This window comes from Rhincodon typus, chromosome 14 (genome assembly GCF_021869965.1).
Source record: "Rhincodon typus isolate 14 chromosome 14, sRhiTyp1.1, whole genome shotgun sequence".
In the NCBI taxonomy this organism is placed as follows: domain Eukaryota; kingdom Metazoa; phylum Chordata; class Chondrichthyes; order Orectolobiformes; family Rhincodontidae; genus Rhincodon; species Rhincodon typus.
Window position 1 is genome coordinate 66,514,242 of NC_063345.1, and position 18,928 is coordinate 66,533,169.

The 18,928-nt window shown below is 43.3% G+C and overlaps 1 protein-coding gene across 2 annotated transcripts in view; it reads right to left on the minus strand.

The window, feature by feature from the left end:
* LOC109938188 (interleukin-13 receptor subunit alpha-1-like) overlaps positions 1–18,629 on the minus strand; it is a 32,088-nt gene extending 13,459 nt beyond the window's left edge. The window contains exons 1-3 of one of the 2 annotated variants that reach the window (XM_048605099.1): positions 18,352–18,629; positions 9,503–9,657; positions 7,145–7,289 (exon numbers count right to left, since the gene is read on the minus strand). In XM_048605099.1, the coding sequence (XP_048461056.1) occupies positions 7,145–7,289; positions 9,503–9,657; positions 18,352–18,436 (385 nt within the window). In that variant the 5' untranslated portion in view covers positions 18,437–18,629. The remainder of the gene's footprint in view (positions 1–7,144; positions 7,290–9,502; positions 9,658–18,351) is intronic. The other variant, XM_048605098.1, reaches the window with a different exon arrangement.
* Positions 18,630–18,928: the final 299 nt, after the last annotated feature.

Here is an 18,928-nt window from a genome sequence, read left to right on the forward strand (position 1 = left end):
AAGTGGTTACAATTTTATTTGCTTGATAATTACAGGATCTTCAGATGGGCCTAGTTCAGACTTAAAACTGGAGAAACATTATAAGCCCCCCACTTTCTCATGCATTGTTTCATTTTGAAATCTGCTGCATTTTGGTTTCCACTAGGATCTCAGAAGTTCTGAACTGTTCCCTGAAGAATTTCCCTCAAGGTTCTCAAAATTGGCACTGATGTTTTAGCAGAAATCTATGCATCTGGATCAGGTTCTGTTTTAAATTCCTCATAGAGACAGTGGCCAATTGAAAGAGCTCCCAATTAAGCACTGCACTGCTAGTCATTCTTGTACCGTTTGATTTCTCCATATAGGTGGAACATGTTCTGTTTCCAAGTCTGTTTGCATGTCAATCTGAACTCAAGTTGAAACACAATGCAGGACATAATAAGGCAACCATTTGTAAGTGCAAGAAACATTTGTATGTTGGATATTTAAAATTACACCTCGGTAAGGGATCGCTTTCCTATGTGTGTTCAAAAGTCAGATGCTCATAAATTGGGGACCCCTGTATATTTTAAATGTAAATAAATCTTTCCTAAAAGGCTGATATTCATTAACGGCTCAGAGTGAACAGCAGAAAGATCACAAATCTCTGGTGTTGGATGTTGTGAAAAGGAAACCATTAATCTTGAGAACAGGCAATAGCAAGAACTTGCCCTCCACAGGATTTTTGCCTGATGTGGCAATGTTTTATGTTATCTCCCATAACAAAGGAACTGGGTGTGGGGTATTGTATTGAAAATTCCAGTAGACATTCAGTCCAATTAATCATTATATACAATCATAATATTTCTCTGCTGTTTCTGAGTCTGGGTTTGCATTAAGTTATTAGTTTACAACACAGCATGCTTCCATTAGTGTGTCATATTTCATATGGTAAAAATGGAGTCTGAGTCTTTTATACTTTCAGATCATGTGCTATGATACAGTGATCATATCATGAACAAATCTCTTAAAGGCATACCAACATACTCACCACAAGACAGACACAGCACAGACCTCAATTATTCACTGTATTTATTCACAGCTGAGATGATGGATGGAGAACCTCATCTCTAACTTTGAAACTGATGCAGTGCCACATGGCATTTTAAGCCTTGTAGCTAGAATTATAACATTGCAAAGAGATATCTATTGATGTCTTGGGACAACAGGTAATGCAAATTAAAAGTTAGAATGTTTTTTTCTTTATTTATTCACAGGAATGAGGGCATCACTGGCTAGGCAGCATTTATTGCCCAGAGGACAGTTAAGAGTCAACAACATTGCTGTGGGACTGGAGTCACATATAGGCCAGACCAGGTAAGGATGGCAGTTTCCTTCCCTGAAGGACATTTGTGAAGCAGGTAGGTTTTTGCTTGACAATCAATTCATGGTCATCATTAGATTCTTAATTCCAGATATTTATTGAATTCAAATTCAAATTCCACCATCTGTTGTAGTGGGATTTGAACCGAGGCCCCCAGAACATTATCTGGGTTTTTGGACAAATCATACAGCGATAATACCATTAAGCCATTGCCTCGCCCAACTAGGCTATCGCCTCCCCTGTAATTGGCCCATGGGAACAGAAAGGTCTGCGGGCCCAAATACAGAAAACTATAAACATGTTTAAAAAGAAAGCACATGATCCCAGGTTTATAAATAAAGGGCAAGAATCAAAAAGCAAGCAAATTAAGTTAAATTGGTAGGTATCAGCTGCAGTATTATACCAAGTTCTGGCGCCACACTATGAAGAGAATCTCCAGGTCTGACAGAGGGAACAGAGGTGATTTACAAGAAAGGGACCAGACATGCTGGATTAAGAGATAACAAGGTGTAGAGCTGGATGAACACGGCAGGCCAAGCAGCATCAGAGGAGCAGGAAAGCTGACGTTTCGGGCCTAGACCCTTCTTCAGAAATGGGGGAGGGGAAGGGGGTTCTGAAATAAATAGGGAGAGAGGGGGAAGCGGATAGAAGATGGATAGAGGAGAAGATAGGTGGAGAGGAGACAGACAGGTCAAAGAGGCGGGGATGGAGCCAATAAAGGTGAGTGTAGGTGGGGAGTTAGGGAGGGGATAGGTCAGTCCAGGGAGGACGGACAGGTCAATGGGGTGGGATGAGGCTAGTAGGTAGGAGATGGGGTTGGGGCTTGAGGTGGGAGGAGGAGATAGATGGGAGGAAGGACAGGTTAGGGAGGCGGGGACAAGTTGGGCTGGTTTTGGGATGCGGTAAGGGGAGGGGAGATTTTGAAGCTTGTGAAGTCCACATTGATGCCATTGGGCTGCAGGGTTCCCAAGCGGAATATGAGGTGCTGTTCCTGCAACCTTCGGGTGGCATCGTTGTGGCACTGCAGGAGGCCCAGGATGGACATGTCGTCTGAGGAATGGGAGGGGGAGTTGAAATGGTTCGCGACTGGGAGGTGCAGTTGTTTAGTGCGAACCGAGCGTAGGTGTTCCACAAAGCGGTCCCCAAGCCTCTGCTTAGTTTCCCCGATGTAGAGGAGGCCACAACGGGAACAGCGGATACAGTATACCACGTTAGCAGATGTGCAGGTGAACATCTGCTTGATGTGGAAAGTCTTCTTGGGGCCTGGGATGCGGTTGTGGGGGTGCAGGTGTAGGGGCAGGTGTAGCACTTCCTGCGGTTGCAGGGAAAAGTGCCGGGTGTGGTGGGGCCGGAGGGGAGTGTGGAGCGGACAAGAGAGTCCCGGAGAGAGTGGTCCCTCCGGAAAGCAGATAAGGGTGGGGAGGGAAAAATGTCTTTGGTGGTGGGGTTGGATTGTAGATGGCAGAAGTGTCGGAGGATGATGTGTTGGATTCGGAGGTTGGTGGGGTGGTATGCGAGGATGAGGCGGATTCTGTTTTGGTTGTTATTGTGGGGAGGGGGTGTGAGGAATGAGTTGCGGGAAATGCGGATGACACGGTCGAGGGTGTTCTCGACCACTGGGGGGTTGGGGGTGAAGTTGCGGTCCTTGAAAAACGAGGACATCTGAGATGTTCGGGAGTGGAATGCCTCATCCTGGGAGCAGATGCGGCGAAGGAATTGGGAATAGGGGATGGCATTTTTGCAGGAAGGTGGGTGGGAGGAGGTGTATTCTAGGTAGCTGTGGAAGTCGGTGGGCATGAAATGGATATCAGTTTCCAGGTGGTTGCCAGAGATGGAAACAGAGAGGTCCAGGAAGGAGAGAGAGATATCAGAGATGGTCCAGGTGAACTTAAGGTTGGGGTGGAAGGTGTTGGTGAAGTGGATGAACTGTTTGAGCTCCTCGTGGGAGCATGAGGCGGCGCCGATACAGTCATCAATGTAATGGACGAAGAGGTGGGGTTTAGGGCCAGTGTAGCTACGGAAGAGGGATTGTTCCATGTAACCTACAAAGAGGCAGGCATAGCTTGGGCCCATGCGGGTACCCATGGCCACCCCCTTTGGGAGTGGGAGTTATTGAAAGAGAAGTGTTGAGGGTGAGGACGAGTTCGGCTAAGCGGATGAAGGTGTCAGTGGAGGGGGACTGGTCGGGCCTGTGGGACAGGAAGATGCGGAGGGCCTTTAGGCCATCTGCATGGGGAATGCAGGTGTATAGGAACTGGACTTCCTTGGTAAAGATGAGGTGTTGGGGACCAGGGAATTGGAAGTTTTGGAGGAGCTACACGGAGAGATTAGAAAATATGTACGCATTCTCCTTCAAGCAGAAGGGCTAAGAGTAGGTCTACAGAGACAATCACGATCATGAAAGCTTTTGACAGAGTAATGAAGGAGAAACGGATTCTGCTAGCAGGCATATTAGTGACAGCTAGACAAAAAAAAGGATAAAAGTATCGTATTGTCGGTGTATGTTATGATCTTGAGTCCATTGCATGAAAGGTCGTGAAAGCAGATTTAGTGATAATTTATAAAAGGGAATTGAATAAAAGCCATGAAAAAACCCTAAAGACCAGAGAAGCAGAACATATTGGGTACTTCTTTCAAATTGCTAGCACAGACAGAATGAACTCCATCTGCATTCAGGTTATAGCAGGCCCAATGTGCTTCTGTAAACTGCTTTTTTATGGTACATTGGTTTGGAAGAATTCCAGTACTGCAAGAATGTTTTCACAGATAAGTCTCACAGTAATAAATGGCCTAGGGGCAAAACCCATGAAATTCTAACGGTCATCAAGAGGAAGTCAATTTATATGGGGATGGCCCCATTGGTCTGGAAGAGAGCCAGTGGCAATAAATAAACTAGGGAACTGCAGGTCCCTTATCTAGTAAATAAGAAGGGGCAACTGAATGTGAAACAGCATTGCCATTTGGAATGCATGCCTGGGGATAAAGACTCACGTTTACAAAATGTCTTCCACATTGTAGAGATGTCCCAGTGTACGTTCTAATGAAGAAAGTACTTGTGAAGTGTAATGATTTTCTGGAGTTTAGGAAACATGGCAGGCAATTTGCACATAGCAAGGCCCCCAAAGTGACACTGTCACTATGATGAAATGATCTGTTTTCAGGTTTGTTGGTGGGAGGATGTCCATCCTCTCTCAAATGAGGGCATAACATCGTTTCGCCTTGTCTGGAAGATAGCACTCTCTCTGGCAGTCTGGATTAGTGTGATCAGGGTGGCACGGTGGCTCAGTGGTTAGCACTACTGCTGCACAGTGCCAGGGACCTGGGTTCAATTCCACCCTCAGGCGACTGTCTGTGTGGAATTTGCACATTCTCCCCATGTCTGCGTGCGTTTTCTCCGGGTGCTCTGGTTTCCTCCCACAGTCCAAAGACGTGCAGGGGAGGTGGATTGGTCATGCTAAATTGCCTGTAGTGTCCAGAGATGTTTGGGTTAGTATGGTAAAATGCAGGGGTAGGTGAATGGGTCTGGGTGGGAAGCTCTTTGGATGGGTGGTGTGTACCTGTTGAGCCAAATGGCCTGTTACCACACTGTAGGGATTTTATGAACTTGATTATGGGACAGAAACCCATTGAACCACAGCTATCACCATCTTCATAAGGCTGGCTAGAACACTAAGTGGACAATGGCAAAGTTTCACTTCACAGGCAGCGAGCAGCCATATTTGTAATGTAAGTCATTGTAATCATCCCAGCTGATGGTGATACTGGACAAGTCAGAGCCGCAAAGCAAAACCTGGCTTGATCGATCATAACTTTTATTTTTGCTATTTAGTTATTGCAAGTGGTCAATTACTGAACAAGTAAGTTCATAGATGACATGAACATTGATGGTGTGGTAAATAGCGAAGAGGAAAGCTTTACACTCCAGGATGACTCCAGGGTGGCACGATGGCTCAGTGGTTAGCACTGCTGCCTCATAACACCAGAGACCTGGGTTTGATTCCTTTTCGTCTTCATAGATTGATCAGTAATCAGGGGGCACAGTTTTCAGGTAAGGAACAGGAACTTTAGAGGGGATTTAAGAAAAAAGCATTGAGTTTCGTGGGTATCTGGAACACACCGCCTAAAAGATAGTAAAGGTGAGAATCCTCAAGACATTTAAGTAGTGTTTAGATGAACACTTGAAATGCCATTGCATACGAGGCTATGGGCCAAATGATTGGAAATGGGATTAGAATAGATGGAGATAGCAAGAACTGCAGATGCTGGAGTCAGAGACAACACAGTATGGAGCTGGAGGAACACAGCAAGCCAGGCAGCAGAGGATTGGGAAAGTTGATGTTTTGGGTTAGGTTGATGTTTTTTGACTCCATGATAAGCTTCTTAAATTAGTGCATTTAGCTGTCTTGTAGGATGCTTTCCTCTCTGACAATCCCTCCATTGTTGGAGCTTTTCTTACCAATTTCTATGACACTCAGGAATTCTTTTTTTTCTGCCCTGGAGATATCTGGTCAGCATGGACGAGTTGGACTGAAGGGTCTGTTTCAATGCTGTACAGCTCTATGACTCTATGATTCTCTGAAAGAAACATGTACACTTGCTTTCCAAATTAAATTACTACTGTCTGTCTCTCAGTGTCATGGGACAACAGTCCATTTTTTCCTCTTTTACCTTTGTTTCTAATGCACTGAACTATTCACCTCAAGACTTTTAAAAAGCATGAACATGCAACTGAGCAGAACTCCACACAGGCAAGTGCCTCCAGCAAAACACAAAAATGGAACTAATACAATGTTTTACCATCCTAACACACAATGTCTACAAATAGAAAACAAAACAAATATATACATGGCTCTTCCACTTTCAAACAAGTTTCCAAACTTGAACAATATTGAAACATGAACATTCAACACATCTAACAGGAAAGGCCACAAGTGCTAGCTCAGGGATTTGGCCAGATCTGAGGAATTGTTTTGAGCACAAGGTTCAAATACCTGTTGCCTTTAAAGCTTCTGACTCACATAAACAACACTGAACGACAGGAAATTGTATTCATGAAGTATCTTTAACACGGTAAATTGTCCTACGGTGCTTCGCAGAAGTGCAATTAGAATACGTAAGATACTGAACCATATAAAGGAAATAAGAACGTAGGTTACCAAAGAGTGCCAGGTGTCAAAGAGGTAGGTGCTTCAGAACTATCCCAGATGCCTTCTTAATTACCTTATCTACCTGTCATGCTGCCTTCAAAAAGGAAGAGTGAGAGATGGAGGGGTTTTGGGAAGAAGTTGCTCAAGGCATGGCCACCAATGGGGAGTCATTAAAATTGAGGATGTCCAGGAGGCCAGAACTGGAAGAGATATCCTACAGAATTCTCAGGCTGTAGGAGACTACAGAGACCAGGAGAGACAAGGCCATGGATGGCTCTGACAAAACTACTTGTTTGTCATATCTTGTCAAGCTTGCGTCTGTTGGACTTGAGGACACTTAGCATCACTGGGCTGGTCATCCAAGTCCACAGCAATGACTCTCAACTGTCCTCTAAACGGGCTCACTGAGCCATTCAAATCCAGGACAATTAGAGATATATAATAAATGCTGGCCTCCCAGGAATAGCCTCATTAGACAGAGAGAAAAAGAAAAAAAGAGACCAGCCACATAGTTATTTCACTAATCTGTGAATATAAATCCATATTCTGTCACCATTGAAACATCTAAAAAGCGTGTGGCCAAGAAATGATAACTATTTTAAGGATGAATTTTAAGACTTTGTTAAATAATCTAAAACATAAAACTTTGCATTACCTTCTTCAGGAGGGATATATTTCTCAGTCCAGTTGCTTTCTTGACATGTACCACCATTCATCGCCAATGCCTTCACTCTGAAAGTGATTCCTTGATTAAGAATCACCTTATCTTCACGAGTCATATCTTTCTTTCTTTTTCTTTCCTAAATAAAACAATATATCAATAACTCTCTGGATTACAACATGCATTAGGTTCAGGCTTCCTTATAAAACACACAAACTGCACAATGTCCTGGTTGAAACATACCTGGCGTACTGGGTGCAGATCTGCTTACCACAAATAATGTGTGATGTGCCCATTATAAGTATAGGGGTTAACCTGACTATTTTGAAGTCTGTTAATCCTATTCTTAAATAATCAAAAACAGAGAATCCTGGACAAATTCAGCAGCTCTGGCAGCACAGATAGAAAGAGAAATGAAGTTAACATTTCAAGTCCAATATGACTCTTAACTGAAACATTCTGAAGAAGAGTCATATTGGACTCAAAATATTAACTCTGTTTAACTCAAAATTTAACTACTGCAGACTGAATAATGCTGTGATGTCTGGTGTCTGTCTTTTGATGTCACAAATCATATCGATTTGAGGAGTACATTATAAGTAAGATTTAAAAATAGGGGAGGGCATGTTGTGTTGAAGACTTAAGGAATCTGCAAAGGGATCAGATGGATTGACAGATCGGGCAAAGACTTGGCAAATGGAGTTTAATGTGGAGAAGTGTGAGGTCATATACTTTTGGTAGGAAGAATCAAAAGTCAGACTGTTATCAAATAGACAGTCACAGTTACAAAAGTGCAACACAAAGATATAAGTGTTTTCGTGCACAATGCTCAAAAAGTTAGCAAGTAGGTGCAGCAAACAATTAAGGAACTTTGGCCTTTATTTCTAGGGGCTTCGAGTTTATAAATAGGGAAGTCTTGTTACATTTGTATGGGCTGAGGCTGCACCTGGAGTATAATGTGTAGTTTTGGTCCTTTTATGTTTAAGAAAGGATGTACCACATTGAAACTTCATGAAGCCGATTCAGGAGGTGAAGGGATTGACTTATGAAGAATGGCTTACCAGGTTAGGCCTTTATGCCTAAGAGTTTGGAAGAATGTGGGGTGATCTTAATGAAACATACACGACTCGAAGGAGGTTTAACAGAGTAGATGTTAACAAGATGTTATCATTAGTGGAAGAATCTCAAACTAAAGGATAGAGTTACAGGATAATGGGACATCATCTCAAACTGAGAGTTGAAGGAATTTCTTTTACCAGAGACCAGTGAATGTGTAGAATTCTCTTTTGCAGAGACTTGTGGAGATTAGATTACTGGAAGCATTGAAAGAGGAGGTAGATAGATTTTTGAAATATTGAGAACTTGAGGGCTGAGCAACTGCCATGAGAGAGGAGTTGAGGCCTTTGGGGAGATCGTGTTGAATGGCAAAGCAGGTCTGAAGGGGCCTAATGGCCTACTCTTGCTTATAATTCTTGTGCTCCAAAACATGAGCTCAATCACCCTTCCATCAACATAGGCCTTTGAAGTAACGGATGGAGAGTAAACAGTAGGCTTCAGAGGGGAGAGCTACAGACAAAAAAGTGGAGAAGTCAGAATGCCCCAACTTTCAACAGAAGCTGTCTGATAGGGCTCCTTATGAAGCCAGGGGAGATACTGAGAAAAATACTAGAATAGCCTGGGATAACACACTTCAAACTGGCAGCAGCAGAGGACACTGGTCTAGATTTGGGAAGGACAAGTTCTACACAATATCAAAAGAATGTTTTCATTGAGAGTGTGTCTGGATTACCAGACAGTAATGTGGATATTAGGTCACTTTGGATGACAATGCAAGAGAGATACTGGTAGGATGCAAGCTAATAGGCTACAGGAGATTTTTCATTCAAATCCACCATGTGATCTGGGAAAGGATATCGAAATGAAAGAATATACATGACACACCTTGAGAAAAGTTGGTAACCAATGTTGGAAAATGTGAAAATTGCGTTCTGCAGAAAGATGGAGTGGGTCAGGAGGAGAGATTGTGAGAACAATGAAGAAGTTGTGAGAATGGTGAAAGAGGGAAGATCATTAGTGAGCATCATCAAGAAAGGGCAACAAGGATTGACTGGCTTCAGACTAAGACTTGCAAACTTTCTAAGGGAGATGACTAAGGGAAAATTAGAGGGTTATAGACGAAGAGGGAGAAAGAATGCCAATGTTAGAAAACTTGAAATTGAAACAATGAGGCTCCTACAGTCAAGTGCAAGCTAGTGAGGCAGGGTAAAGTGAGCAGAGAACTTGCCCTTAGGCATATCCCAGCTACAATGCACCAAACACTGGGGAAGAAAGACAATGAACATTTCAACTTACGTCCCACTCAGCGCCATCATACTTAAACACGCTTTCAAACTTGATTTCTTTGGTGGAGTTTTCTAAATAACTTGGCAGTTTCCACGTCCAGGTGGAATTAATGAAACCAATTCCCTTCAAAGTCACAGTCAAATCAGTTGGAGGTGGGACAGTCTCTGAAATGGAATCAAAATGAGCACCGAACAATTAGTTTTCACACCCAAAGTTCAAGACACAGAAGTTGCAGTCAGTGGAACACAGTCATCAGCAGACAGAATTCGTGAATAATCCTTGGGAATGGTAACCATAGTAACTCAACCTTGGGCTAGTCTGATGCCAGATTCAAAGATATTAATCTGGCTGTGTACTAACACTCGTTCTCTAGAGATTTGAACACAAAATTCAGTACCGAAGGAGTGTTGCCTTGTTGTTAAGTGTTGTGATTGTTACATGGGACATCAAGAGCCCCATCTACTCTCTCAGGAAGTCAGACGATTTGCAACAACTGCATTAGTTTGAAGGAGAGCGGTGACGCACTGGCTGGTGGCCAGATTCACATTTCTCCGTCAACCAAAACTGCTGTAAAAATACTAATTCTTGCTTTTCATGTCTCAGGCTCCCACGTGTGCAGAATGCATTGTCAGCTGGAGCAGGTCCAGCTCTGGACATTAGTTTTAAGTAACAGCTGGAGTAACTGTGGTTCATCCACTCAGAGCTTTGTAGGAAGCCTGTTTATCAATGTAGTCGCTCTGCAGCATAAAACATGCACAGGCAGACAGTCACAGAAATATAGATCGTACAGCATGGAAACAGGCCCTTCAGTCCAACTCATCCATGCCAATCAAGTTTCCAAATCCAAACTAGTCCCATTTGCCTGCCTTTGGCCCATATCCCTCTAAACCTTTTCTATCCATGTAACTCTCTAAATGTCTTTTAAATGCTCGAACTGTACCTCCCTCTACCATTTCTTCTGACAGCTCATTCCATACACACACCACCGTTTGTGTGAAAAAGTTGCCCCTTAGGTCCCTTTTAATCTCTTGCCTCTCACCTTCAACCTAAGCTTGCTAGTTATGGACTCCCCTACCCTGGGGAAAAGACCTTGGCTATTCTTATCTGTGCCCCTCATGATTTTATAAACCTCTATATGGTCACCCTTCAGTCTCCTACACTCCTGGGGAAAAAGGTCCCAGCCTATCCAGCCTCTCCTTATAACTCAAACAAACAGTCTTGGTAACATCCTCGTAAATCACTTCTGCACCCTTTCCAGTTTAATAACATCCCTCCTATAGCAGGGTGACCGGAATTGTACACAGTACTTTAAATGTGGACTTAATGTCTTGTACAGCTGTAACATGATGTCCTAACACAATGTACTCAATGCTCTGACCGATGAAGGTAAGTATGCCAAATGCCTTCTTCACCAACCTGAAGCCACTTTCAAGGAACTATGTACCTGCACCCATCGGTCTCTGTTCGACAACACTCTTCCAGGGCACTAGCATTACCTGCAAATTCCTAGCCATCAGACAGTCCAGAAGGACCAGGCTAGTATAATAGTGCAGGAGTCCCCACAGTGCAGCTTACTCTCCAACTAGTATTCTATTCTGTTTAGGTGAGGGTCATGTGTCAACTGGGATCAGCAACCCGAACCAAGTCCCCTTAACCATGGCTGGGTCAACTGCATGGAGTGGGGGAGATAATGGAGTGGAGGAAGACTGGAAAATGGTAATAAAGAATTCAAAGTCAGGGCAACAAACAAGCGTTTCTCAGCTGCATTTGTAATTCCTGGATAATGTGTTGCCAGCCTGGTGCTAGGGTCAAGGAGGTGACTGAGCACTGCAGAGCACTTTGAGGGCAAACAGTCAGATATTGCAGCCCATGTCAGTACTAAGGATATAGGAAGAAAGTGGGATTGGGTCTAGTTAGCAGACTTCAAAGAATTATAAAGAAACTAGCATGCAGGATCTCAAAGATAGCAATAAAAACAAAGTTGCTGGAAAAGCTCAGCAGGTTTGGCAGCATCTGTGAAGGAAAAAAACAGAGTTAACATTTCAGGTCAGTGATCCTTCCTCAGAACTGATGGTGGCTGGGAAAACATCAGTTTATATGCAGAAAAAAAGGGAGGGCTTGGGGTAGGGAGTAAACGATAGGATAGAGTCTAAAGAGAGAGAAGAGCAGTTGGTCACACAAAGGAGTTGCTAACATTTAGGCTGGGAGGGTGAATGGTTGTTAATGGGGACTGTTAGTGACTAACAACAGGTGGTGTATAATGGCAGGCTACATGGTAACAAGGCCTGGTGTGTGGGGTAGGGGGGTGGGACATGGAAGAGTTTAGGCCCTAAAATTATTCAATTCAACATTGAGTCCGGAGGGCTGCAGGGTCCCCAAGTGGAAAATGTGGTGTTGTTCTTCCAGCTCACGTTGATGTTCACTGGAAGACTGCAGCAAGCCAGAGACAGAGATGTTGGCTGGGGAGCAGGGTGGTGCGTTAAAGTGGCAGGCAACAGGTAGTTCAGGGTTTTTCTTGCGAGCAGAACGTCGATGTTTTGCGAAACGGTCACCTAGTCTACGCATCGTTTCCCCAATGTAGATGACAACTGGGGAAACAAAGCGTAGACTGGGTGATCGCTTCGCAGAATATCCACGACATGGGACATGGACCTAAACTCTCCCATGTGCCAGCCCCCTACCCCACACACCAGGCCTTATTACCACATAGCCTGCCATTATACAACACCTGTTGTTAGTCACTAACAGTCCCCATTAACAACCAGAGAAGGGTCTAGGCCCGAAACGTCAGCCTTCCTGCTCCTCTGATGCTGCTTGGCCTGCTGTGTTCATCCAGCTCTACACCTTGTTATCCCATTAACAACCAGTTAACAACCAGTCTGATCGTTATCAACTCCTTTGTGTGTCCAACTGCTCTTCTCTCTCCTTAGGCTCTATGCTATTGTTTACTCCCTCCCCATCCCCCTCCCTTTTTTCTGCATATAAACTGACGTTTTCCCAGCTACCATCAGTTCTGAGGGGCACTGGACCTGAAACGTTAATTCTGTTTCTTTTCCCTTCACAGATGCTGCCTGATCTGCTGAGCTTTTCCAGCAACTTTGTTTTTGTTCCTGATTCACAACATTTGCAGTTCTTTTGGTTTTTATCAAAGATAGCAATCTTCGGCTTAGATACAGTCATACACACTAGCGCATTCAGCAAATAGGAAGACAGGCAGCCAATTCTTGGCTGTTGGAGAGTCGGTGCAGGAGAGTGGGTTTTAAATTCCCAGGACATTGGGATTAGCTTCAACAGGAGTTCACCAGAACAGAGCCAGGAATCAATGTTCTCTTGGGGTGATTTTCTAGTGTTTTTGGGGGAATGTTTAAACTAAATTAGAAGGTGGGTGAGAACAAGGATGCAGCATTATGAAGAATTTGGAGAGACATATAGTACAAGAGTAAGATATAAACAGCTGTTGGGTGGGATGTGAGTAATAGGGAATGGAGTAAGATGTAAATTAATGGTACTTTGCATGTCTGAATATGGAGTGTGGGAAATAAGGTAGGAGAGCTGGAAATACAAATGAGAATGTGAGTTGTGGTGGTAACAAAGACCAAGCCCTGAATAAAGGGCAGGACAGGGAGATTTACTTCCCCTTCAGTGTGTTCATCTCTAGGACATTCTGTTGCAAGTTTGGACTTAATGAATCTAATTACTGGAGGGGTTTAAAGTGCCATTACTCACTCTAACTCTGCTTGCTTGCCTGTTGCTAACAAGGGAGAATCATTTCAATCTCATGATTTCAAGTCAGTCCAAAACACTTCACAGCTAATAAAGTACTTTGGAAGTATACACTGCTTTATGTAGGAAATGAGGCAGTTGATTTTCACACAGCAGAGCTCCCGACAAAAAAGCAATGGGACAAAGGGGCTCTTGCAGTGCAGTGGTAATGTCCCTGTCTCTGGACCAGGAGGCCTGACTTCAAGTCCCACCTACTCCGGAGGTGTGTAGCAACATCTCTGGACAGGGTGATTAGGAAAAATAGGTTAAATAAAAAAAAAGATAATCTATTGGTTAATGAATAAATACTGCAATAATTTCCCTGTTCTTCCTCAAAGAGTGTCATGACATCACAGCACTGGCTCACAAAGCCAGCCTGGGTTAGGCCAACTGGAGTGAGCTTGACCCCCACCACCATAGAATCCCTAAAGTGTGGAAATAGGCATTTCAGCCCATCAAGTCTGCACCGAATCTCTGAATAATATCCCACCCAAATCAAACACCACCATATCCCCTTAACCTTGCACTCCCCATGGCTAAGCCACCTAATCTACACATCTTTGGACTGTGGGAGGAAACCAAAAGCAGCCAGAGGAAACGCGTGTAGACACAGGGGTATCCAGCATTTGTCAGCATTATCCACATCCTGCAAATGAATAAAAAAAGGGACCGGAAGTTAAGACTTGGGGCAATTCCCAAGGATTGAAGGGTCTGGTGAGACTTTCTTATTTTAAAGGAGCTTTCTCGTTGTCCCATAGTGGACGGATTGTAGTATTGCCAGCTCTGGTTGGGTGTATTTTATCATGTGGCTTCCTATCCTCAAGCACCCCTTCCCCAAATATCACCAGCTTGTCTGTTCTTGCAAAGTACTATCCTCCCACAACAATCAAAAAAACATGACCTTTATTAAATGATAACCATGACTCATTCAATTAAACAGCTTTCCTTCCTGAACTCTATACATATATGCATGCCTTTATAATTGTGACGGAAATTAATGCTGGGGTCTACAGGATGTTCTGGGAGAAATGTCCACACAGCGTAACAGTTGTAGGGTAATAGGGGTGAACATATTATCGCTCTGATTGATCCATCTCCTGTACATTTCAAAAAACAGGGTATGAGTAAAGGTTAGAGATAAAAAAAAATGCTGAAATCTAAGATAGACAAATAGGAGGCTGGAAGAACACAGCAGGCCAGGCAGCATCTGGAGGAAAGGAGCAGTCAACGTTTTTGGGTATTACCTGCTGTGTTTACCTATGCACATAACCTCTACATATGAGTAAAGGTTACTGTCTTTCAGAATGTAGCTTGAATACTCACTTGAAGAGTGAATGACTAAACATTTGGTGACACTATGGCAGTATAACACTAAATGAGTTGTTAAATGGGCGTTGTTGAGTTGTTTTTGATGGTGTACTATCCTGAAGCAGAAAGCTTTAAAGGAGATTTCTTGATGTCTCATAGTAGAAAGGATTGTAGTGTTGTCAACTCTGGAAGCTTTCTCCTTCAGTGATAGACTGAAAGATACAGTGATTCCTCAAATATGGTTTATTCATGTCCTGATCTTTATTCAGACTTTGCCTAATAGATTAACAGTGGGGAGGGGGTGGGTTTTCAGTTGGCTGGTTTGTGATGCAGTGACACTAATAGCATGGGTTCAATTCTCACACTGGCTGAGGTTATCACAAAGGTCTCTCCTGCTCAACCTCTTCCCTCTCCTGAGGCGTGGTGACCACTATCAGTTGTCTCTCTCTAATGAGAGAGCAACCCCGTATTTTGGTAATTTTATGGCAACTTAACCATTTATTGGAAATCAAAACAGGGACAATAAGATCATAGAAAGTTTGCTGCAGTTTTTTTTATTATTTATTCATGGGATAAGGGGACCAGCTGGCCCAGCATTTATTGCCTATCCCTAGTTGCCCAGAGGGCAGTTAAGAGTCAGCCACATTGCTGTGGACTTGGAGTCACATGTCGGCCAGACCAAGTAAGGAGAGCAGTTTACTTCCCTAAAGGACGTGAGTGAACCAGATGGGTTTTTCCTGACAATCAATTCATGGTAATCATTAGACTCTTCTTCCCAGAATTTTTTTTTTAAACTGAATTCAACTTCCATCATCTGCTTTGGCTAGATATGAATCCAGGTCCCCAGAACATTACTTGGGTCTCTGGATTAACAATCCAGTGATAATACTATTAGGCCATCACCTCCCCGTTTTACATTTATTAACTACAGAACAAACCACATATTTTACATAACCTAAACCTATTATATATCAAGTCAAATTGCTCTAGTTATTCTGTTAAAAACACTGTTAAGACATCTATAAGAAATCTGCATAAAAATTGTGAACACGTAAACTTTTTAAGCAGGAAAGCCAGTGATAAGGTTCCACCCATTTCACCTTTAGACTTCGAACACAAACACTGGAACAGGAGTAGGCCATTCAATGGTCTATGTGATAATAAGCTAATTGTTCTCACACACCACCTTCGTCAACAACAGCTTGTATTTATGTTGCAGCTATACCACAATTAAACATTATAAAGTATCACATGGGACAATTCGAAAAGAATATATAACACACAAAAGAATCTCAGATCAAATATCTAAATCACCAGATCTGAAATATTAACTTTGTTTTTTCTTCACGGATGCTGCCAGACCTGCTGACCTTTTCCAGCAACTTCTGATTTTGTTCCTGATTTATAGCATCCGCAGTTCTTTTCGGTTTTTATTCAGATAGCTAAAAACTTGGTCAAAGATATATGTTTAAGAAAATTATTAAGGGAGCGATCCAAATTACAAAGAAAACAGGGCCCGGCTGCTAAAATTGGGAATGTTACATAGGCTGGAACTGGGGCAGAGTCTGATTTCTCCATTTGCCATGGGTCAGGAGGAAATTAGAGACAGAGGGAGGGCTGAGGCCTCGGAGTAAGGTCCAAACTTTAAAACTGGCAAAAAATTATCATTCCATTTCTATTAAATCTGCTGAGTAACGAAATGGATATCCATGCTGTCTTTATTTATGGGAGGGTAATGTCTGTGTGGAGTGACCTAATGACTTGGAACTAGCTTCCCACAGCTCCTCCCTTCAAACTGAAAGTGAGAAGTTTAAATTCGACTCTAGACAGGCATAACAAGGAGCTCTCTGAGTCCTGACAACAGGCTGGAATCTAACTGGAGAGGAACATTAGACATCCCTCGCACATCTAGCAGTTTTATGGATTGGAGTGATAAATAAGACAAAGTACCTAACCAGGGAAGACAGAGGAAAAGTCCAGGCCATACAGTCAGTGTGTAAAATGGATTAGCTCTGCCCTTTGCGGTGCCAGAGATGTTAGGATGCTGCTGTAACATTGGGACTGAGTCAGGCTCAAGACTAAGATTGAGAGATGTAGGACTTGGAAAATGCAACTGAGTGGGCCTAGCACTGTGCTGTTACAGAGCAGTTTCATATGGATTCGTAGTTCAATGCATCACTGGAGCCTGGACTTGTTCACAGTCTTCAAAACAGTGGGCAAGTGAGAACAGGTCAGCTGATGTCCTTTACTGTTGTATAGCTAAAGAAAACATCACCCAGCAGATAGTTGTGATGTATGAAAACAAAACAGGAGTAGGAATGTGAGATTAAGGATTATCAGATCAGTCATGACCCCATTGAATGGCAGAACAGATTTGATGGGCTGAATAGCCTACTGCTGCTTCTGTGTTTTACTGTCTTGTGAGTTGGCCATTTGACTCGCTCATCCAACTCAATCAAGACTGACTCTCTACCTCAATTCCATCTTGCCTCGATTCCCTTCTCATCCAAAAATTAATTGATCTCTCATTTGAATTTACTAAATGCCTGGGCACTAACAACTTTCTGGGGTAATAAATTCCAAAGATTCAGAAGTCTGAGTGAAGAAAAATCTCCTTACCTCTGTCCTAAACAGCTCTCAATCCTAAAACCAAGACTTTGACATATGGTGAGGCTCTCTTGCCAGTGGAAACAGCCTCTCAGTATCTAGCCTGTAGAGTCTTGTCAGAATTGTATATCTTTCAATGACTCAATCAAAAGAATGCCTCTCCATAAGATCATAAAACATAGGAGCAGTAGTAGGCCATTTACCCTATAGAGTCTTCTGCCCCATTCAATGAGATCATGGCTGATCTGATAATCCTAAAGGATATAGTAAGGACTGGAGATGCTGGAAGTCAGAATCGACAAGACATGGAGCTGGAGAAGCACAGCAGCTCAGACAGCATCGGAGCAGGATGTTTAGTTTGGGAATTTTTAGTTTGGGAACATGGTAGCATCTTTCCAGAGAAATCAGGGTTAACGTTTCGGTAAACAATTAACCATGTTCCCAAACTAAACTAGTCCCGCTTGCCTGCATTTGTTGACAACTCGACACGAAACCTTAACTCTGATTTCTCTCCACAAATGCTGCCAGACTTGCTGAGCTTTTCCAACAATTTCTACTTTTGTGTCCTCGTAAATTTTTTTTGCACCCTTTCATGTTTTGCAACATACTTCCTTTAGCAGGGCGACCAGAACTGTACGCAACAAACCGAATGTGGCCTGACCAATGTCTTGTACAGCCATGAGGCCCCTTATCACTGGACTAAAAAGGCAGCCCCTAATTTAAAAAGTCTCCCTTAGTCTTAGGACACCCAGAGGTGAAATCATTAAAACAGTGACTACATCTCGAAACGACTGCACCGGGTCTATAGTGGTGTGGAAGGCACTGTGCAGTGTGATTAAGGAGATTGAAATCTTCCTTCACGTTGCTGCGTGCCCACACTTACTGCTGGGAAGCATTGAGCGCTATGTAAATAAGAACTATGCTGCTGGTAAACGCCGCACACCGGACTCGGCAATGTGCCAACCATATGGAAATTCCCCCGTCCGGACTCCCACAGTGCGTGGGAGTTCCTCCCAAAAATCTGGGGCTGGACGCCACACATGTTTTTCAATCACTTTAAAACATAAAACAAATACAACCGAAACGACGAAACGCAGTATCAAGGGAACGTCTGGGAGAAATGAAGAAATGCGTTCAATGATAAAGGCAAGCAGGAACAGAGGCTGGAGAAAAAAGCTTACCTGTCCAGGTACAGTCGTGACTGCCCTCAGTGACCATGGAAGCACTCATAAGGCACAGGACCAACCTGAGATCCATCGCCCGCATCTCTACCCCTTGCCCAGGCGCCAGGCACTGTCCTCAGGCCGGGTTCGGTGTAATGACCACCCAAACCCCGGGGAAGGAACTGAGATACCCACAGCGTGGCCAGAGCGCTGCTCTGTATGCTCAGCGCGCAATCCCTTCTCTAGAGCCGGAAGAATGTTTTGAAACTTTCATCACCAGGCAACGTCAATGAGGCGTGGGACGTCTGAGGTCTTTTTTTATCTGCTTTTGAGAGTTTCCACATTCCCTCAGGCTCCTCCCCCAGCTGTTTAAACACCACAATGGAGAAGAGACAAGAAAAGAGCAACAAGTCTTTGATTAATGCTATTGCATTGTCTTTGTGCTATTAAATTGATATTTTCTCTGTGCTATCATATTGATATTCTCTCCGTGCTATAACATTCATATTGTCTCTGTGCTATTAGATTGATGATCTCTCTGTGTTATTGCATTGATAGTCTCTCTGTGCTATTGCATTGATATTGTTTCTGTACT